Source organism: Nasonia vitripennis, chromosome 1, assembly GCF_009193385.2.
Source record: "Nasonia vitripennis strain AsymCx chromosome 1, Nvit_psr_1.1, whole genome shotgun sequence".
In the NCBI taxonomy this organism is placed as follows: domain Eukaryota; kingdom Metazoa; phylum Arthropoda; class Insecta; order Hymenoptera; family Pteromalidae; genus Nasonia; species Nasonia vitripennis.
The window spans coordinates 33,122,879-33,145,160 of NC_045757.1; the positions used below are offsets into that span (position 1 = coordinate 33,122,879).

At 48.4% G+C, this 22,282-nt stretch overlaps 2 protein-coding genes across 4 annotated transcripts in view; one reads left to right on the plus strand and one right to left on the minus strand.

Moving 5' to 3' along the window:
• Positions 1 to 22,282, plus strand: part of LOC100121317 (beta-1-syntrophin) — a 176,948-nt gene that overhangs the window by 40,922 nt on the left and 113,744 nt on the right. The gene's annotated exons all lie outside the window — the stretch shown is intronic.
• LOC100678180 lies at positions 18,777 to 20,295 on the minus strand. Its single transcript, XM_003423865.4, has 2 exons — positions 19,319 to 20,295; positions 18,777 to 19,230 (listed from the first exon to the last, which is right to left on the minus strand). The coding sequence occupies exons 1-2, from the start codon at positions 19,967 to 19,969 to the stop codon at positions 19,105 to 19,107; spliced, it is 777 nt and encodes a 258-aa protein (XP_003423913.1). The 5' UTR covers positions 19,970 to 20,295; the 3' UTR covers positions 18,777 to 19,104.

Genomic DNA, 22,282 nt, shown 5'->3' on the forward strand with positions numbered 1-22,282 from the left:
ATACTAATTACGGATTGCCGAGAGCTCATTACGTCGAAGGATTCGATATAGGTTTAGAGAGTGTTTTCTTTCCTCTCTTTTTCGTGTCCACTGCGGCAGCGAGTAAAAGCCGAAAGCGCTGGAGAGAGAGAGAGAGTCGGTTCTATGAGCTTCTTATTTCCTTGCAACTGACGCACCCGTGTTACCTCTTATTTTCCTTAACCGCTGAGCCGTTTTCTACCTAGGTAATCTATTTTGCGTTTGCGTATCTATTACCGAGCCTTATCTCGAGTTGGACTCAAGAGAACGAACTTAACTTGGATTTTCCAAGAAATGAACTATGTATATTTATATCACTGCAACCAGGGCGGATGATGCAAATCATAAAAAATGTATACAGTATTTATTGTTTTACTTGTCGCATCAGACTTTCTTGAGTTGTGCAATTAGTCAATTTATTGGAGAATTTTAAAGCAAGTTTTATTCATAAAAGTTATATTTGTAATAGGTATAAGAGGCAGACTGAGCCTTTCAATCACTTGAAATTGCTTATTAGTATAATTTTTATTATTTTATCCTATTCTTCAGGACTATTCTGGAAAAAGACATGGCAATCATTCTATTCGTTCTATGTATGTATACGATCACATTTAGCCAACCACGAAAAGTTGAAATTCCAAAAAATATGATAACTAGCAAAACGGTGCCGTTCTGCGAGCCTCTTGTTATCCAATGTTATGCACAGGTATACCAAAATATTATGTCAAGTAGCGGATGCCGTCCGCTGCCACAGCTTTCCCAGTTCACAAAAGGTTATGCATTTAAAAACATCAAAAACGTAAAAACGAATATCGAAATAATCACTCGAGACCAAAATCAAATTACGATCTTCAAATCAAAACGAAAAAAGAAACTATATCCCACGTGTGTTGATCTTTAATTTTAGCATACGAGGGAGAGCGAGACAGGAGGGAAGAAAGCGATTTTTAACTACTTTTTTCACGAGAGAGTATATACATATAGCGGGCAAAAAAATAATGACCTTTTTTTTCGCCCGTCCTCCTCCCGTCCATCTCACCTACGCAAACATCCCGACTCTGCGCGCAAGCAAGTACGTACTTGAACCGACGACTATCGACGTGTGTTTTCCCGCGGGAAGTGGTGCGCGCGCGCGCGTGAGAGAGAGAGAGAGAGAGAGAGATACATATACAGGAAAATCGCGTTATACGAGCTGCCGAAGGTCTATATTCGCCCGGGACTATCTCGACTCCCTACGCATGCGATCCGAGAGCTGCGATTGATGAATTAATACGGGAATTAAGGGAGCCGGGAAAATCGGAGGCATCCCGTTAACTTCGCACCGCGTTTTTTTCCTCCTCGCTGTATTTATTCTTTCTTAAAAATATTACATATTAAAAAAAAAACGCGCGAGATGCATTCGTCGAAAAAGCGCAGCTACAGGCTGTATGATAAAAATAAGATAAATGACGCGCAGGCGTCGAGTTGACGTGAAAAATGTTCCGGGCCGTGTTCGAGCGATTTTGCTAATTCTCTATGGCCGCGCGCGCTTGTGGATAAACTACTGCGCCGCAGCGAGCGTTTAATGAGATAAAGATAATGATGCGTTGCCAGCGAGCGATCGCTGCTGAGGTTGATGCTCCGTTGCAGGCCATTTATCACAATTGCATTTCGATTCGCGGGGCGTCGAGGAAAAATTTCCCGCTAAGCGTCAAACACGCGGCCGAATGGGGTTTATCCGGCGTGTAATAAACGGGGGTAAAAATTTCGGCGCCGAGAGTGCGAGAGAGATAAGCGCAGGGAGTAGCGATTCACCGCTCTGATAATAAGAAACTGTGTAAGCATCGGGTACGGATTGGCCCATCAGCCTCCTTCTATACTGTACCACCACTGCCAATATCTTCGCCCGGTGGGATTTATGCCGCTCTCCTTTTGTTTCCTCTCTCTCCCCAGCACACCGATCGACTTTCCGGGGGTTGTTTTACGTTTAAGCTACAAACCGCGCCAATTTGTCCGCTCCGCGGTAGAGGCGTCCCTGGGAATGGCTCTCGAAGGAATTTTGACGCGCAGCCTTACGCATTGTGTCGATATTTTTTCGCCGTCGCGAAAAAAAGAGTACAATGCGAATCCCTTGGATTCCCCGGGCATTTCTCGGTATAGACGACGAAGCGAAGGTGCGAATAGCTCCGCTGAAATCGCTCTCTCTCTCTCTCTCTCTCGCGCGCGCGCGTGCGCTTCATCTAAATCACACCCTGCAGTTCTCTTTATTCGCTCTGTGCTACGCGCCGATAACGAGGCCCGAGGAAGAAATGATAATAGTCCTCGCGTTGAATGTCGAATAAGCCGAGGAGGGCGAATCCCTTTTCGCGTGTATATGTACACAGGGAGGGGGGAAAATCGATATCACTGCGAGCGATCAATTGATTTGATTCTCGCTGCCAGATACGATTGGAACGGGGCTATCCAGAAGAATTCCGATATTTCTCATCCGCGAGCCTTTTCAACAGGACAGTCACGTAGTCGCGGTGTGCGCGGGTGGGAGGAAGCTCTAAAATCATTTTTGAAATGGATGGTTTCTAGCACCCTTTCTCTCTTTATGTCTCCTTCTCTCTCTCTCTCTCTCTCTCTCTCTCTCTCTTCTTCTTCTCGCGGCTCGTCTTTCCGCGCGTCGTCGTCGTGCGCAGGCTTTATGCCGATGTACTCTTTTTGCAGCGCGCCGAGACGTTTATTCCGCTGCGGCCAATCGATGATGAAGTAAATCGCACGAAACGACGAGCGCTCGACTGTAAATCGAGAGCCTTTCTCCCGATGCATTGCAGCGCTCTCTTCGTATTCCTCTTCCTCCAGGCACGTAAATAGATAAATATAAATGAACAAATAATAACGTTCTACCCTCGATCCGTTATTCTCTCGCAATAAATACCCACTGCCTACATCCTCTTCAAACAGCCGAAAGAGATAGCAAATATATTTCCCTTTTTCCGAAAATTGACAGGCACGAAACGAAGTCGGGGTTGGGGAAGAACGTCGTCCCCCTTCCGTTTATTAATACGCATTGGCCGCCGGAGGTTAGCTCGTTATTACTGTATATCGGCTTTCCTTAATTATTGCCTGTATCATTCGTTCGGCGTACAGTGTACTCATTAGGAGCCGAAAGAAAGGGAGAGACGCGGTCACTTCGTGCCCTGCATTTACCGACACCTCGCCGAGGCTCCATTACTCTCTCGACATCCGGCGGCAACGAGAGAGGGATAAATATCGCGGAGACAAAAGATTCCGGCATCCCGCTCTCTGGAAAATATGAGCCGCATAGAGAGAGCTGCGCGGGGACGAGAAAGGTAGCGTAGCCGAGATTGACAGGCTTAATTCATTGTTGAAGAAAGTTTGCAGCTGTAACGTAGTTTGGCTGGAAATAGCGTAGCGGCCATTAAAAACGAAAGCGAGCGGCTAGACTTAACAAACATAATTATTATAAAGGAGAGGGAGATGATTTAGGTCGGAAGAAGCGACGAGATACCGGATGAAAAAGGTCACGCGGCGCTGAGCGTAGAGCGGGAGAAAAGGGCCAAGAAGCGTCGGCGATAAATTTTCCGCTCCGGGGGACAATCTCGCTTTGCATTCGGCTCTCCGCGATAATGTCCTTCTTTAATTATTTATCGCCGTATATATACACGCGTTATTATACCATATACAGCCGGGCTTTGCATAAACACACAGATAGAGCATTTGCTTCGATGAATTTGCAAAATAAATTAATGACCGGGAATTTCATATTCGCCATAGCGGCGGCGGCATTGTTGTTGGCATAGTTGCGGCCGCTGGTTATGCAAATCCGCGGCGCTGTACTCTGCGGCTGCATTACACTTTACAATGGGAGAGAGAGAGAGAGAGAGAGAGAGAGAGCCGGCCCTGTAGAGGCAAATTTTCTGGCGGATGCGTTTTGCTACCTCCACGCGCTATACTTCCTCTCTTTAAGCAGCTAGTTTTGAGGTTGTTTTACACACACACACAGAGAGAGAGAGAGAGAGAGAGAGAGAGAGAGAGAGAGAGAGAGAGAGAGAGAGAGAGAGAGAGGAGAATCTTGGGCGAAAGTACGTAAAATGCTTTTCGCCGCAGCTATATGCTGGAGTAGAGAGAGAGAGAGAGAGAGAGAGAGAGAGCTTGCGGGAACAGGTGTATAGTTTCATTATTCTCGAGTTTGACCAGATTTATGGGACGCTTAACTTTTTCGGGACGAGCCATAGCCCTCTCTTCGCATATCTCTCCCGCGCGTAAGCTGGAATTTATGCAATTCACTGCGCGCGAGATCTCGCATTAATAACAACGGAAAAAGAGAGAGAGAAGGCGAGCGATCGTCGAACTGTATACTTTTTTTCTCCTCTTTTTAATTAACCTCCGGGAAAAAGTCAGCAGCGGCAGCTGGAGCTCTAGTTGAAATAAGCTGAGCTGCTGCAGAAGTGCAAGAAGCCCGAGAGAGAAAGTAATCGATCGGAGCTGCTGCCACGACACGAGGCTCCTTTGGGAAATTCTTGGCATTCGCATTAGCCGCCTGCGCGGAAGAAAGGAGAAAAGATATGAGATAAAAAAGACAGATGGAGGCCGTTAACGCTGTACACACGAGTCGTGCCAACTTAATTGGCTGCTGCGCGATCGTACTGCTGCAAGACAAACCGAAAATTCCGACGATCGAACGACAATAATAATTCAACGCGCCGTGATTAATTCGATAAGCTCGCTGTGTATAACCCCCGCCCTTCTCTCTCTCTCTCTCTCTCTCTCTGTTCGCCGACTACCGTGATTGCGGTCCCGCGGAGAAAGGAATCTCATACTTTCCAGCTATTAGCAAAGTTTGCAGGACACGGGCTATTAAACAAATTATTATTCGATTCCCGGAGAGAGAGAGAGCGACGCGCACAGTACTATACACACCGCCGGTTCTACTACACGCATTATGCACGGCCGAACTTTTGCCGTTAGAGAACGTTTCTCCGGCAACTTTTCGCTCAAAGGTAAAAGGCCAAATTGCCGCGCGAGAGAGAGAGAAGGCAAAAGGAGGAACACCGCGTACGCGGCCAATTAAAAATTTTGCACCGCCACTCGAGAGTCACCGTGAGCTGCTCCTTTCTTGTTTTGCGCTCGCGCAAGCTCTTCTTTTGCTTCGTCCGCATTTTCTTCTCTCTCTCTCTCTCTCCTCTTTTCTACGCGAGCTTGCGGCAGCTCTACCGCTTTTTTCTCCGACGAGAGGGCGCAACAAACTTTTCAGATTTTATACCACGTTCGGAAAATTTCGCTGCAGAGTATAGTATAAGTGGTAACGATATTCTTAGCTAAGAGTAGTCTCGAGCGTCGTTCGCGTTTTATTTCATCCCTGTACTGCCTTGTGTCTGCCCCGCTCGCCACTTATCGTACGGGCGCGAATTCGTAGTCCCAAGAGCGATACCCACTACGAGAGCTTGTATGTATAGGTGTATAGGTGGTGTAGGGAGCTGGGCTCCACGTTATAGCCGAGAGCGGCATACGCCGCTGGAATCACGAATTCTCCGGGAAAACCTCGGAGAGATTCAGACACGAAGCAGAAGCTTTCCCTGGGAATAATAAGAAGATCTTTCTCTCTCAGCTCTTGCACTAAATTCTCCCCTCTTGGACTTTTGTATGGAAGAAGTGCTGTTTCGCGCGTTGAAAATTTGTCAAGATAATGTAAGGAGTGTCTCTATTGGCTTTGCGCTGTACAATATTTAAACTCTTGATTTCCGAACGTCGATATAACGAGCGCGATTGATAAATCCAATAATGAAGCGCGTCATTATGTAAGGGACGGAGCTGTGCTTTAAAGTTTCGAGAAGCTCAGCAGCAGCGCGGTGCTGGCTCGCGAGTATTACTACGAGTGCGGGGGCGGAGTATAGCAAGCGGCGGCGCGCGCCGGCAACGACTCTCGAGTAAATCTCTAAGGAGATTGTAGTTTCGCCGTCTTATACTTCTGTAATAACTGCACGCAGATTTTATATACCTTTGTACGGCTTATTCAATGATGAGAACGCGGCTGCGGATTGTTTAAGTTTTATCAAGCGCGAGTGTCTTCTTATCTTTGTTATCGATACTAATTTGGGTTGTTTAAACCTTTTTGTTTCAGGTAAGAGGATATTGGCTTTGTTAACTCTGATGTGAACGGACGATTTGCGGGGGATGTATTGAAGAGGTAAAGAAAAATTTATCGTACACATCCAAAACTCGAAACACGTTCAGCGGCTTGCATATAGTGCTATTGTTCAGCAAAATCGCTTTCTGCCGACGCGTCATTCTGCGAAAGGCTAAACTTTCGTCCGCGTCGAGCGCGATGAAATTTTGCAGCTCTTTGCCGCCGCAGCTCGCTTCGCCCCTTTTCTACCTTCCCGTATACTCACGCTTGTTTCGGTTATAAATTACAGCGGTCGGGGCTGTTTCGCGCCTTTAATAAACGCGCCTCGACCCCTTTCTCTCTGTTACGCAATTCCAGTGCACTTCACCGAGAACGGAAGGGACAACCTGCAATTTTTTGTGGCTAAAACGTACGCCCGGCGAATTCAGCTCTGTCTGTAATTCTATTCCTCTGAAAGGCCTTCTATGTATTCTATCGGCCATTTCGAGAATACACCGATCACGTACGCTGCGCTATTGTAAGAGGCGTCCAACGCGAAAATAGACGCATCGCTCTATTTCAGCGTGTTTCCGAATATCACTTAACCGAACACATACCGAGCAGCGAAAGACTGACAGCGTTATCATCTTTTCGAATTTTCATCCCACACGGGGGCTGTGAGTTGGTAACATCTTCCCGCGGATGAAATGCACTGGTTCTCCGTCTGTCACTCGCTTGTGTGTAAGGCGGATCAATGCTCGCGGCTGAGATGGAGAGCGTCGAAAAGAAGGAGGGGGAGATGAGGAGCTGCGAGTTCTTCGTCGACAGATAAGCGCGGCGCCGGGAAAAGGATATTACCATCGCCGATATCCGTAATCGAAAACGGATCTGCCTTTTTCCGTTCGTTACATTCCCCGGCACTTGCCCCCCAAAAGTATATCTCTCTTCCGGAGAACACGTCGTCCTGCTGTGTTTGTGTGTATCTTTAACGAGCAGCTCACACACACACACACACACACACACGAGGAGTATACGAGCTAGCGCAGCTTTTAAAAACCCTACCCCTAATGTCTCAACGACGACGACGACGATATTGCAAGCGCTACTTACACGTGTTACACACAGGTATCTCTCTCTCTCTCTCTCTCTCTCTCTCTCTCTCTCTCTCTCTCTCTCCTGCACTCGCGGAGATCCGCGTGTCTTTCTTTTCTCGCTCAGGGGATAGTACGTCGTGCGAGGGTGCGACCACCGACGCCACAGAGCACGACGGAGTCGTTGTTTTGACTGCACAGGAGGGTGATGCTGGAGGGTAGACGTGCGCGTGCGACGGTTTAATGACTTTTTCATTCTAACGATGTCGTTCCCGCGCCTGGCGACGCCGGCATGTCAAATCCGCGCTCTATATAGTTGTACACTTCTCTCCGCGAGCATTCGGGAGTTTTATTTGACTCTTGGTTATTTATAGCCCGTCGAGGGCTCAGCAGCGGCGCACAATGCCCGCGTCATGATAGGGTTTTGATACAACGTTCAAAGGCTCACCCCCCCCCCCTAGTCTCTCTCGCTCCTCTTTCCACTGTACGGAATTTTCGTCTCGATTTACATTATTAACAGCAGCGGCGCTGCAGCGTCCAGTGGCTCGATCAATCATCGTTCCGGCCGCTAGACGTCCTCCGTGTGTGCATTATCGAGTGGACGAAGAGCCGTCGGACAGTGTGCAGCGGCAGTGAGGGTCTTTCATCGCTCGCGTACGTGTGTGTGTGTGTGTGTGTGGGAGTGTGGATAGAGGGGATGGCGAAGACGTTAGGAGAGAGAAGCGCCGCCGACAGAGATAAGCCTAATCTCCGGCAGAGGCGTTCGATCGGAAGAAGAGCTGTGGGGGCTGGGGATGGACGGGCTTTCTTCTCTTCCGACTGACCCCCCTCGAAAGCCAGAATCAAGGATCAGCTGGATTCTCTGATGGGGGTGTTATCTGTTAACACATGGTCAGTTCTGCCAGTCGGGATCCATATCTCTTTTCTCTCTCGACTGCTAGTCCTTGATTTTTTCCTCTCTTCCTTATATTCCAGATTTGCCGTGTACTTATTTATACGGAATGCTGACTACGTTATTGCCGCGCGAAAAAGTAACCACTCGCGATAAAACGAACGTTCGATGGTTCTTCTTAATGGTATAGTAGGAGAGAGAGAGAGAGAGAGAGAGAGAGAGAGAGAGAGAGAGAGAGAGAGAGAGAGAGAGAGAGAGAATCCGGCAGTTTGTGACAAGAGCCTACTGAAGCGTCGATATCTTATTTTTTGATATAAATAAGGCCTTTTCGACAAAATTTAAAAAATATATAAATACAAAATTCAAATCAAGCCGCGTACACTTTTCACCCGCAGGCAGCTCTCTCTCTCTCTTGGGAAAATTGATGTTTCGCGCTCGCCACTTAACGCGCGCCGGCTCATCCAGGCTCTTTCTCTCTCTCCCGACTTCATTCACGGAAGTCTTACTGAAATTGTCTTTTCTTGTCGTCGCCGGCTTTCTTCGCGGGAGGCTAAATCACCGCAGGGTCTTGATATAGATCCTCCACTCCCACGCGCTCCTGTCTACTCGCATATTACCTACACCCACACACGCGCACACATAGATCCGAGATTTACTCCTCTCGGCGCGCAGGTATCGCTCTCGATTTTCATTCTCCCGCACGCGCGAGACTTATTCCCATATCTCTCCCCCCTTCCCCCCCCCCCCCGCACACTGCACTTTACTTTACAACCGGCACTTGCTCTATGCGGGCTCGGAAGAAATTTATCGAATGTATATATATACACGCCGCCGCAGAGTGCACATACATCTATACACACTGCGCGGGCGAAGCGACGAGATAACTTGTTGATGCGTCGATGTATATAAGAGGGTCGATATAAAAGCTCTCGATCCGCAGGAGATGAAAATTCAGCGTCGTTCGGATCTCTCCCCTCCTCTCTATATAGTGCAGCCGCTATTAATTGAAAATATGAAGCTGCGGAAGAAAGAAGAAGGTATCGTGCCACGAGCGCCCGTTAGGAGAGCATAACGAGTCATTCTCGGAAGTGGGCCGTAAAACTCAGTGGATATCGAAAACAAGAAGAAGAGGAGCTGCTGCTGCTGCTGCAACAACAACGAGCCGTTTTATCTTTATCGCTGCTGCGAGCGGGACAGACTCTCACTGTAGGTGTATATACAATGTAGAGTGCTGGAGGTGGCGACGCGCGGAATTCCGCGGGGAGGACTCGTCGCCTGAGCTTCTATCCCCAGCTCTTGCATTCTACAAGTTGGCCGCGGCGCAGCTCTCTGTTATTACCGATGGCGCGCTCGTAATGGCCCCTGCGGGCGCCTTGTATGCACTTGCGCGAAATGAAAAGTAATATCGATGGCTGGGGAGCCGCCGCCGCCGCCGCCGTTGGATCGATCCGTCTCATTCTCTCTCAACTACTGCGTATAGAGGAGCTGCGGCTCTCGGGGAATAGCTGGTGTGTATTTTTTTTCTCTCTCTCTCTCTCTCCGTCGGGATAAATCATTCGGTCGAATGTTGGAGGTGTGTTTTTGCTCGCCTGCAGCCGCACGCCGGAGATAAATAAATCCGTATGGGTGAGTTATATGCACGCGTGTACGCATGTAGAGCACATAAGGGATTTTTTCGTTTTGTATAAGGGCGAAGGTCACTGTCGTCGCTCTTGTTCTTGTGTATGAGCGCTGACGAATTTATGGAGAGGAAAGAAAGCCGTATAGCGTTTACTTTTCGCGACGGCGTAAGTAAGTGTATAAATAAATGAAGACGTCTGCCTGGGTTAGGACGACGTGTGCGGAGGAGATTTTTCGTCGACGTTGTAAGGAGTGGATTACGGAGAGCTGAATTAATCAGCGACTTCAGCTTATTTCGATATTCAAGCAACTATACCCCCCCGAAAATCTCGAAGGCCCGCAGCGCCGATGAACATCCCTATAAACCAGTCGAGCAGCTCTCTTTCTCTCATTGTCGCGTGCAGTGCGCGTGTACGTAGCTTGTCTTCGCTGAACCGAAAGCACAGCAGCAAAGCGGACGACGACAATTAATTTCAGCAGTTTCAAGGACCGCGAGCGGCCACGTGTACACACCATCAATTACACTCGCCGCCCGCTGCACGCGCCTTTCCTCCTCCACCCTCTCTTTTAAGGATCTACCGTTTATACTCCGCTGCTTTTCCAGCTCTTTCGCCGCGTATAAGAGACTTACGATTCGATTTCGCCTTTGTCTCGCGTATTATATTCCCGACATTCGAATTATGCATCAAGAACGGCGTAGCGGAACCGGCTGCTGAGAAAGAGATATTATTAGCCGTCGTGTGCCGGAGTGGAAATGTATATAGGAATTTTGACGGATGGCTCGCATCTTCTTCTGGCCTACTTTTCTCTCGCCAGCCGCGTCGTCGTTTTCCCTCCGCTGCCGAATCCTTTAGCCGACGAGGAGCAGGAGCTCGAGACGCAATAGCGAAGGAGAGAGAGAGAGAGAGAGAGAGAGAGAGAGAGAGAGAGAGCAAAGAGGAAAATAACACGCATATCGTTTGTCACTCCACGTCGACGGCGACGCTAACGGACGAAAGCAGAGCAAACTCCCCCTCTACCCTGCGACGACGTTTTATTTTTACTTTTTAGAGAGAAAGAGAGCACATCTCCCTCTCGCTCACCCTCGCCAAAGAGCAGACTTCCCGGCAGCGAGAACGGAGAGGAGAATAAAAGGAAAGGAGCTAGCTAGCTGGGAAAAAATGACGGACCGGGGAATGAAATGCAGCCGCGCGGTATGCGACTGTGTTTTTTTTTTCGAGGGCTGGATTCGAAAAGACGCGATGTTTTTGTTCTCCTCGCAGTCGAGAAAGCGGGACGGAAGATTAGCCCGCTAAATGCGTTTCTAATGCGAAATCGACGATGTATGTCAGGCCGAGAAGAGGAAAAGCTAAATCGGCTCTTTTTATTGCTCCTGAGAGCTGTCGCGCGAACGCGCCTGTCTCATTTCTCGAGAAATTTACGAGGGCAGTAGTCTCGAATACATATACACAGCTACGCGAAGTGGAGAAAAAAGCATCAGCATCAGCTTTCTGAGAAACATGGCCGCGGCGAGATGTGATTTCCAGCGGTCGACCGCCGGATTTCACGCGTCGCAGCTCCTCTACCAAATCTCTCTCTGCTGACAACGCAGCCCTTTTCCTAACTACGACGACTTTCCTCTCTCGCAAAAAGCGTAACTTTCCTCTATCTCCCTGCGACGCGGCATCCATTCACTCCTCCTCGTCGATTTATGCCTTTGGAGCTTCGCTTCGTGTTTTCGAACCAGGCCCGTCTGACCAAAGCCCGACTTTTCCACTGAAATCTCGCGACGATCTTTTTGTATGACTAACAAACGCACAACCGCAGCCCTTAATGTGCGCGAAAACTTTCGCCGCTTGCACGGGGGCCAACGATATAAGCGAGGGAAAAAAAGCGCGCATGCGTCGAGAGGCCTTGAGAGCAGAGCATTAATTTTTATTAGCTTCCTTTTTCATTTGCGCGTCGGCGTGCGAAGGTCCGCACGGGCCGCCGTGACGCCGGCAGAGGCCAGACAGCGCTAATTACTCCCCCTGCGCAATTATAACGATGTCTAATGAAACGAGCTTGCTTGTGCTAGTCTCTCTCTTTCTGCCGCGCGTATATAGGCGTTATATGTTCGCAGACGCGTTAATGGAAACTGACCTAAATGGGAGCCGCCGCTGCTTGAAACTTTTAGGCTCGGGCCGCTTTTGTGCGCCGCGTATACGTATAGCTTTGTGCTTTATTAAAAAGCTTCGGTTATTCCCCAACTGCGCGTACGTCTTTATTTTTTCATGTATATACATCACCGCGACGACGACAGATATGCTCAGTTTCGAAAACACGCACACACACACACACACGCGCGCATAGCACTCGTTATAACTCTCGCCAAATTAAAATCTCGCATATGTTGCCGCCCGCGCGTCGCGCTAATATAATGGCTACGTTATTGCTTCGCGTGTACGAGAAATATTTCATCAATGTGAATATTTGATACGCGCGTGCATGCGAAATTGCCGGGCTCGAATAACACGAGAGTGAGAGGGCTGATCGCTAAAAAGATTGAGGAGAGACAATAAATAAAGTAAAATGAAATGACGCGCTCGCGTTGCCGTTACGTTCATTAACGTTTTAATTTCATTCGATTTCGTCCGCAGCAGCGCCGCGCGTTTTGTACACTTGTGCGGGGATATTGTAAAATGTCGGGGTGAGAGGGCAGAATTTTTGTTTCCAGTATCAATAAGCCTCGGTTAAAGAGCACGCAGCGCCAGCTATTTTAAAATTTTCTCTCGTTCTCTGCTGCAGTCCGGTCGCTCTTTTGTATATTTATTTGCAAATGCCCGACGATCGCGCGCGCCGGAACGAAATTTCGATTTCCCCTCTCTGATGTATACCTGGGCGCGCAGGGTCATGTATATAGAGCCACTGTGTAAATCTGAATTTCGTAAATATGTTACAATGCGTAATGCACAATTCCCGGTGCATCGAGCCTTTTTCATGCGCTGCTCGACTTTTCGATGCGTGCATGTAGTGGCTTTTGAAAATGTTAGAATGTAAGTCCGGTTTTACGTTAAAAAATTACATAGCGCTGTAATCGGGAAAATCTGAAATAGCTTGTATCCATATATTTTAAACTTCGTAAAGTCTGTCTGTCAGCTTATCTTCCATCATAAGTATTCTCTGCGACTGCCACCTCTTTTTAAAACTAAATCCTACAACGACGTGCTCGCATAAAACGAGTTGATTTTGCACACCGCGATAGAAATACAGTCTATGCATACTACATCACAAAGCTATTTTTCCAAACGGAAACTCACCCCAAAGATACGAAGCTGATGATGCGCGGACATGCTCGCGCGAGTGCAGCGGACGTAATGAAATTAAACTGTTGACATGCCTTAATTGCGCAATCAGAATTAGATTGTGGTCTGGAAACTGCATTATTGCAATGCATTAGTAATATCAGCGAATGTTTGCCATCCCTCTGCGTTCCATTCAAACAACAATATCAACCGAACGCTTAATTTCGAAATTGAATCTCTGAGCCACACACGGTGAACTCGCTACATCGAGTCGCCGTACACGCCAACCGCAGCTACACCGGACATGACCACGTATGATTTCTAATTTTTTCAACTATAACATTTAAACGATAACGACGCCGCGATCGTCATCATGGTCCAGCATAAAGCACACATGGCTACACTTCAGAGCGAGGGCAGCTGTTTGACTACAACATCAGCCTCGCCACACACACACTAAGCGAGCAAATAATTAATACGATCAGCGCATGAAATTACGCAGCAGCGGCAGCAGAAGCACAGGGGCCTGTATCTCGATTTTAATTATAATACAAATCATCCTGGCGCAAGGGAGAATGACTGGCAGTAGCAGTCGGCGTATCATCCGCACGCGCGCTGCACATATGTCCAAGTGCACTTTATAGCTTATCGCGCAGTGCAATGAGCTCTCCGCGGCTAAATGTAAAGCAATACCCATTTACCTGCTGGACCGTTCGAACAGCAGCGGCATGAATGAGCTGCCCGATGCGCAATGTACAAAAGGGCACAAGTGGACGCGCCGCGAGTTATGTAGAAGATCGTAGCGCTGCGCCGCTCACCGCATCGGTAAGAGGAGAAGCAGCGCAGGAGGAGGGAACCAATCAAACCTCTCTACTTAAAATAATTGACGGGATTGATTGGCCTCCGCACATCCGTCAATTTGGGTTACGCAGGCAATTTTGACCGGCCAAGCGCGCACGCGTTCGCTGCGCTGCTCTGATTAGGCTGCATGTACGCTATACGTGTGGCTATGTGCGATAGATATGCACATACGCGCACACAATGTTGGAGAGAGAGAGAGAGAGAGAGAGAGAGAGAGAGAGAGAGAGGACGTTTTCCCGCGCGTTTAACGAATGGTCGAACGAGTAATTGGCAATGGCACTCGGGGCTTCGAATGATTGTGAAAAATGATGACGTGATATCGGATAAATATTCACGCTGATTTCGATCCTAATGAAGGATGAAACTTTGATAAGGCCGTTTTTACCGGGAAATTTGCGTGCATCAGCGAGCCAAATAATTTTAAAAGTCTCTAATAGAGCGATATCAAGCCTATATACTCCCTTACATCTTCCCATTCACATCGCGCTCAAATTGCAATACAAAGGGACGGACGCCTTGGTACAGGCGCAATTAGCCAAAGTATGCGATAATGAAAATTTTCCGGCCCGTTGCGTTTGCGAAATTCAAGTCGACTATGCAGTCAGTTTTGTTCCTTTCCCCGCCCCCGTCTATCTGCCATTGCCAAAGCGACGCGCGTTTATTACGGATAAAGCTGCGCGATCACCCCCCCCCCCCCCCCCAGTCGAGGAGGAAATAATTTGCCGGAGTTGTTCTTTTGATGTGCGCGCGTGTGCTGATGTGAAATACTTGGCTGCAATTTTCCGATATAGATAAAGCGCTTTTTTCTTGCAAATGCACGAGCGGCAAGAGCCTCGCGCTTCTCTCTCTCTCTCTCTCTCTCTCTCTTGTCTGCCTGGGACGAGATAATGGGTTAGCGACGCGGTAACTCCGAAGTAAATGCTCAAATATTCAGGCTTGATAATCGTTCCCGAATATAGAATTAGAGAGCTTCTCTGTCTCTCGTTGAAGCGCCCTACGTCTGATGGAATTATGCCTCTCAGCAGGAGCTGCGCATATTCAATTTTTAATCGCTCACCTATCACTACTACCTTCAATAGTTTCTTTCCATGGAAAAAAGGCATACCTCATCGAATAGCTCAATATTTCCATTCCTCCCCCATCCAAGTCCAGTCGTCCTTCTTTTTGTCATAGCGCGTATTTATCAAGGGTAGAGATATTCGGAAAACTGATGTCACGCCGTCTGATCTCGCGCGTCTCACACTAGTCAAGTCGTAGGTCGGCGCGCACAAAGGCTGTCGCGCGCGCGGAAAGAAAATGCAGGGAAAAGTTTTGGAGTAAAGCGCCGAGTTCCATTTGTATTTATAGCTTCCTCTCGCGACGCTTGCCCCCTCTAGCTCTTTCTTTGCCGTGGCTCGTTTCTTTTTTTTTTGTTCTCCCTCTTTGCTTCTTCGAACAGACGTATACACACAGGGAAAAGGGGGGCGACACTTCCGGGAAGAAATTATGGCGATCTTCGCCCTAGCGCAGTAGCAGCAGCAATAGCTTCGAGTGAAAAGAAGAAAATTGGCCGAGTTGGGAAAGAATGGAGGGATATGGATGGTAAGAAAGAGAAGCGCTTCATAGGACGACGGGACAATTTCATTTGTCCCTTTTAAGAGGATTTTCGAGCGCTGATTTATCGACAGCAGACTTTGGCAAAATTTAAATCCAGCCTCGAGAGCAGCTCTGAAATTGTAATTGCATTTTTGTTCGATGTACGTTTAGTCCGCAGGCAATCTTTTCTCTTCGAATTATTCGCCGAGTAATTAAAAATCTCAAACGAAACGGAAACATACCTGCATCTGCCCAACGACTCGAATGAGCAAATATGTACGAAACAAAAAAAAAAGAAGAAAAAGCAATCCACAGAATATATCTCGCGCCCCGCAAGTCTCGTTATTAACTCGTCGTTAGTTTAGCGCGCTCGACGAAAACTTTTCTCCTTGCCTGTCAGTATATAGAGCGCATACCTCTCTCTCTCTCTCTCTCTCTCTCTCTCTCTCTCTCTCTCTCGCGGTATACACATCCCTCGAAGCAGCAGAGAGTATAGAGCCTCGGCGGATTTTATTTCGCACGTTTCTCCAGCAGGAAATTGGCGCCGATGTTTCCTCCGGCTGGAAAAATTTAATTGGAAATGCCTCCTCACTGCAAACTTGAACCCTCTGCTCTGTATATACGTAGATGTGAAAAATTAAATAAGTTCGTGTACACGCGAAGCGCGTATATTCTTCAAACGCTCTTTATCGCCTACGGTATACAATGACAAGCGGCGCTCAGATAGCAAAGTTAGTCCAGTTAGAGCTAGCTTTGTGAGCATAAAAGCGCCAAAGTTTCGAAAAGAGAGAGAGGGAAGAGAGCAAAACAGCGGGAGCAAGATAGCGCTGGGCGAGAACATCAAGTGCCGCTCGCGCACGAAGGGGAGCTGCGAGAAATTGGAGTAAAGAAAAATTAGCTCGTGCCCCGGCACGATTACGCGCCGCTATAATCGCGTTGCTCGAGTTACATGCTCTAATTTTTCATGCTCGTTGCACAGCTACTATTGCTCCTTCTTTCCTCCTCTTTCTTACTCTTGTATGTGTGTTATGACGTTGCGTGCATAGCCGCCTCGAGATTTGATTGCTTAATTACGCTCCGTTTTTTAATAGTCCTTCTCTCTTGCGTAACCTCGCGTCTCTCTGCTGCGCCAATCGAGGGACCGAGACACGGTGTTACGGTGCAGGCGCGGGAGAAGCTCGCGTGCTTAAACGAATCGATCCGTGCAGCACTAACCTCACCCTACCTGCGCATAGTTCGCGAGGGATACGGAGGGAAAGCGTAGTTTCGGATCTCTCTCGTGAGCGTCTCGAGTGAAATAACTTACGACTTGTCGGCGGCGAATCTTGATTCGACTGCTATATATAGTATATGAGTGTGGGGGGAGTTGCAGCAGGGGCAAAAGTTACCGGACGATGCAGCGGCACGTGACTGATCCTATAGACGTTTCAGCCGCGCGCGCGCGAAGTTGGCCGGATCCGATGAGGCATCGTGTGCAGCTTTGCTCTTTTCTTTATTTCCTCGCCCGGCTGAACAGTATACTGCCGCGAGGAGAAAACTTTGGCAGATCGCCTAATGATGATAATCGCCGAAAAAGAGCCGCCCATATCGAGCTGCGCACGTCCCATCTGTTGCAGCCTTTTACCTATCCGAGCTCTGCAATATTACACTCGCGCGCTGTGACCCGGTTCGAATTTTTCGCGCGCGACGTTATAAATCGTAATTTTTCTCCTCTAGCCTCGTCGAAGTGAGAACGACAAAGTTATCCTACAGAAGCGAGTTTTCTCTTTCTCTCTCTCTCTCTCTCTCCCCGGAATTCCTCTGCAGCGTACACACGGCGCGCAAGGGCTCCCGATGAACGGACTTTCATCGACGACGACCTCTTCTTCGCATACTCGCCGGCGCCGATATATAATTTCCATTGGCCGTAACTCTTCGCGCGCGGAAGTTTCGCTCCCGCTCTCTAATCGCTTCTTGAATTTCCGACTCGTGAATTATGAAGAGTTTGCCCAAGAAAGTGGAGAGAGCGAGAGAGAGAGAGAGAGAGAGAGAGAGAGAGGGAGAGAGAGAGAGAGAGAGGCGCATAGCCAGAGATGAAAGCGGGGGCGGCCGGGAATATCTATCACCGCGACAACACGACGGCGCAGCGAGGAATAGCGAAAGGCTATCTCCCCCCCGCTAGGTGCAAACTTACAAACACTCGAACAACGCCCGATGACAATGGCCCGGGCCATTGTACACTTGTTCCCCATTGTCTTATTGTTCTCTCGGCGGCGCGCTCGCGTGTCTCTCTCCCTCTCTCGCTAGGTGCGAGGTGCAACGAGCGAGTTACCGGCACCGGCAGAGCAGCGCTATAGAGGAGAGGCCTGTAAGGCGCCTTGTCGTACAACCGGCCTGCGCGCACAGCCGCCGCCCACCAAAGACTAGTTTGGATCAAGGTATCTCTGGGATTCTGGCTGGCTAGTTTCGAGATGCTGCCGACGCCGCTGCTCCTTTCAGCGGGCGCGATGTTCGCCGCGCTCGATCAAGCGTGAATTAGAGCTTACTGGACTTGACTTTGTACCAGAGTGCAGCTTCATTCCCAGCCGGCTCTTAATCCGCACTCCTATCCGTCAACGGCATCAGCTGCAGCGGCAGCGCTGATAATTAAAAATTAACCAGTTAATCGGCTCGACGCGGGTGCGGAAGAAACGAATTTCTCGCGCGCGATCTCTCTATCTCAGGCCGCAGCTCGAGCGTGCAGGAACGTTAATGGACAGTGACGCGGTCAGCGGTCGCTGCGAGAGACAGCGGGACATCCGGAATCCAATGGGGCTCGGCTCGCTCGCACTGTTTATCCATTTATCAGTGGCTCGCTGCTATACGACAACGAGACTCTTAGCCCGCGCGTGTCTTATCACCCTCTTTTTCGATCGCCTCATCGCCCCGCTGCTGTACGTGCTTTACTGCACCCTCATCGCCGTCTCGTTTAACCGATGGCTCAGAGTCTACGGGGGCGTCCACGAGATCGTATTTAAAATAGTGAACGACTTGGGGCTCCGGCAATCATTCCCCGGGGACTTATCTTCGCGCCTAATAGCCACTTATTTCCGATAGAGTGTCGTAGCGAGCGTTTACGGTCAGCTGATTATGCCAAACGTTCGCTTCTTCGCTGTTTGTTTACCTTACGCGTTCGCTTGTGTTGATATACGAAGGTAGAATTTAATGGAATTGCGGCTATAGCTAGTAACTATTATTGGTTTATGCGACGTTGATCCAACATCTGTTCCACGTTTTATTTGTAATAAATCAATGGACGCGCTGGAATGAGTAAGAGGATTGAAACTGACATTTACCTGTTCGAAATATGACGGGCTTTAGTGACTTTTAAAATGCGTAGGAAATTGATTTTGAATAACAAGCACGACTTTATTAGGTTAGCTCCGCTCACTCAAGTAGAAGAGGATAATGTATAATCAGTCTTAAATTTATTTTATTCATTACATACAAAACTATTAATTATGTCAGTGGACACTTCATCAGTAACAGATAATTAGTTAAAATTTACATATCTATACAAGAAGGGAGACATCACGTTATGGCTCGTTGATCATATATTTCCATCTTCGAAATCGAACGGCCCGGATCCCCAAGCCGATTGGAAAAGATCATGTCTCTCTTCGAAGTGGCTCTCGTTACCGCAATCGATAAAATGGAATTCACTCGTATCTTTCAATTGAATTTCTTTGGAACATTTTCTTTCCTCACTGTCGTCGCAAAATGCTTCATTGTTGTTGTTGTTGTTATTATTATTGTTATTGTTATTGCTATTGTTGTTATTATTGCCGTTGTCGTTGGCTGAAGACGATGATACAACGTTATTGTTATTGTTTTCGCCCGACATCTCGTCTTCCGATTGGTCGACGCGCGTTTTCTTATTACTTACACACCGAGTCTTCTTGGTGGACCTTGATTTCTTCTCAGCAGCTGCTCTGTCAGAACCGAACCAATGATAGGCCGGAAAATATTCGTCTTCGCTATCCTCTCCGGAATCATCCCTTCTCTCGAGCAGTATTTGCCAATGTCCATTCCTTCGCTTTCCCGAGAATAAAATATTCAGCCGCTTGGCATTGTTGTTGACATTTTCATTGTCCAGCACTTGCACTTGTCTGATGGAAGCCAGGTCGTTTTCCTCGTATTCTCGAAAGTACGTTGCAGGTATACGTAGGCATCTTATAAAAACTCCGAGTTCGTAGTCCGTTCCCATGCAACGATTCGAGCCCATATTCTTTCTGTAAGTCTCGGCATCCCTGTACATTTCGTCTTCGTCCTCTTCGCAGGTGTTCCTCAATATCGGAGCTTCTTCACTCCAGTGTTCCACGGTATAGTCGACGCATTTCTGTCTGATGGCATAGTGCGAGTCTTCCCTTTTGTACAGATAGTAGGAGAAGCACCTGAAGAGGCAGTTCCCATCGCCTTCGACGTCGACGATGTCGTAATCTTTTCCATTCACGGATACGACGTTAGCATTCTCGGCAGTTAATTTTCTTTTGTTATTATTTTTCATTGGTTTACAGGGCTTCTGTTCGGCTTTCATATTACTCACTCGATTGTATTTAAAAGTAAATGTGCAAGCCAACGCCTAACGTATACACTGGTCACTGACACAAGTTGCAGGTTATGTACTCGGCATACCGCGGAAAGGCTCGCGTATTGACAGTGCGGTGATATGCTGTACACTCTCGAAGTGAATAGGATACACTCTTGGATTGACGAAATGAATTGTAGAATTTTAAAGTGTTTCGCGGCACAGTTTAACGCGTATACTTCTCAACACAGATGTCGAGGACTACTCGGTTCGACCGTTGAAATACAGCTAACCTGAAACTAAACCTCTCGGAGACGTTCGAGGCTTCGCGACTCTGGCGGCAGGTACGCGTAGCTCAGACAAGTCCGCGCACATGTGCTATAAATAACGACGCCGTCGGGGTGGGGGTTCCAGAGGCCCAACTATGTAAACGCACATCAGATTACGCGCCGAATAATAACAAGCCGCATGATTTTTAAACTTGTACAGACATCATTCTATCGATCCATCCAATGTTTCCTTCAACGGCATCAGATCTCGCTCCGCTTGAACGAGACAAAGGTCCCGGATAAATACGATGTGCATATCCTGGAGACGTAGTACAGAGCAAGTCAGAGGGGGGAGGGACCGAGCGTAGTGTCACGTCAGTTATCGCCGGCGCACGTGCCAGCTCGGCCAAGCAGGCATCCTGGCCGACTGCTGCTGCACGTGTCTACGTGATGTCACCAGAAAGAGCTATTTGCTGTCGGGTTTCTCTTCCTTCGTGTGCAGCGCAGCTCTCCTCGCTTTTGCGCGTTTTGTGCAGCTACACGTCACGACTGACAGTGAACTACACAGCTGTATACTCTCGGCTCTAGCTCCTTCGCTTTAATATCCTTTTATTGACTTTGCCTTCTTTTTCCCGCGGCCGTCCTTTCTTCTTCTTCTTCGTCTTCGTTAACTCGAAAGCGCCGCGTTTTACCCTCGCTGTATACATGCACTTCTGCCGAGGCTGGCTTCTTTCCTGATTTTCCTTTCTACTTCTCCGGCTCCATCCTATTAATAGTGTGATGATTATCCTTGTTTTCCTTCTGGCTCTACGAGAAGCTCTCCGCTCGCGGAAGTTCAGTAGTTCCGAGATAGAGGGCGACGCGTCAGATTTCTCTTAAATGAACGTTGCTTCCCAGCACTCGAGATATATACGCGAGAGGGGCAGGTAGGTAGGAAGGGAGAACTGTCCGTTTAAGTAGACAGACGCGAAAGGGAAGAACCCGGTGCTTTGCGCTGCTGCTGCTGCTTTTTTGCCTCGCAATTTTTACCTGTCAGTTACGTGTCTGCCCCCGCGAGTCGCCGACGACTTTTTCCGATCTTACTCTACCTCGCTAAACCTTGTTGAAAATCAAGCGAAACTAATTATATTTTTTAATATCCTCGCTGCGAACGTTTATCCTGTCACGAGATGTCTTCTCTGTCGAGAGAGAAAAATAAAACAATAAAAGCGAGGAACGTGTACATAATAATGCAATGATAACGAAGACAAAGGATTGTGTTTGCCGAGCAATAAATGCTACACCGCTGCTGCTACTGCAGCGAAGAGAAAAAGAAGAAGAAGAAGCAAACGTACAGGGGCTTGAAGAGCTCGCTCTCGGTGTAATTTCTGCCTCGTTTACGGGAAAACTCGTCATTCTTACGTACCGGCTTTCCTCCGCAGGGCTTTTCTTCTGTTTTCTCCCTCTCTCTCTTTTAGCCGGCGTGAGCCAGCCTTAATTCCGGCCACAAAGCGCCACAGCAGCAGCAGCAGCATCCCTCTTACGCGGAGTCACCCTCACCCTCACTTCCTTCCCCCCCCCCCCGGCCTTGTTATCCCCCGAATCTCGATCGCTAGCCCGCAGATATATACCGAGAGAGAGAGAGAGAGAGAGAGAGAGAGAGAGAGAGAGAGAGAGAGAGAGAGAGCAGCGAAAGATAGATGGAAAGAGAGCCTCGCGTTCATTATGAGTTTGCGGCGGCCAATTGTTTGCAAAACAAACAACCTTGTAATTATGAACAGCAGATGGCGCTCTTTTCTTTTCTCCGCTCATATTCTCTCTCCCCTTCGCTCGCCGGCACTTCGTCGCGGCAGCCATTATCGCGGCGGCGGCGGGCTTAATGCGTCTCGTTGAAATTTTTCTTTAAAAGCAAAATTCGCCCCCGAGTCTCCGGCGATTTCGTGTATCCAGCAGCCTTTCTCTCTCGCTGGCGCACGAGCCCCGGTTAATCCCGAACGTCGTATCATATTTACGTCGAGCGAATCCGTGCAGATAACGAGCACGGAACGACTCTCTCCGTACGGTGCACAGCTCT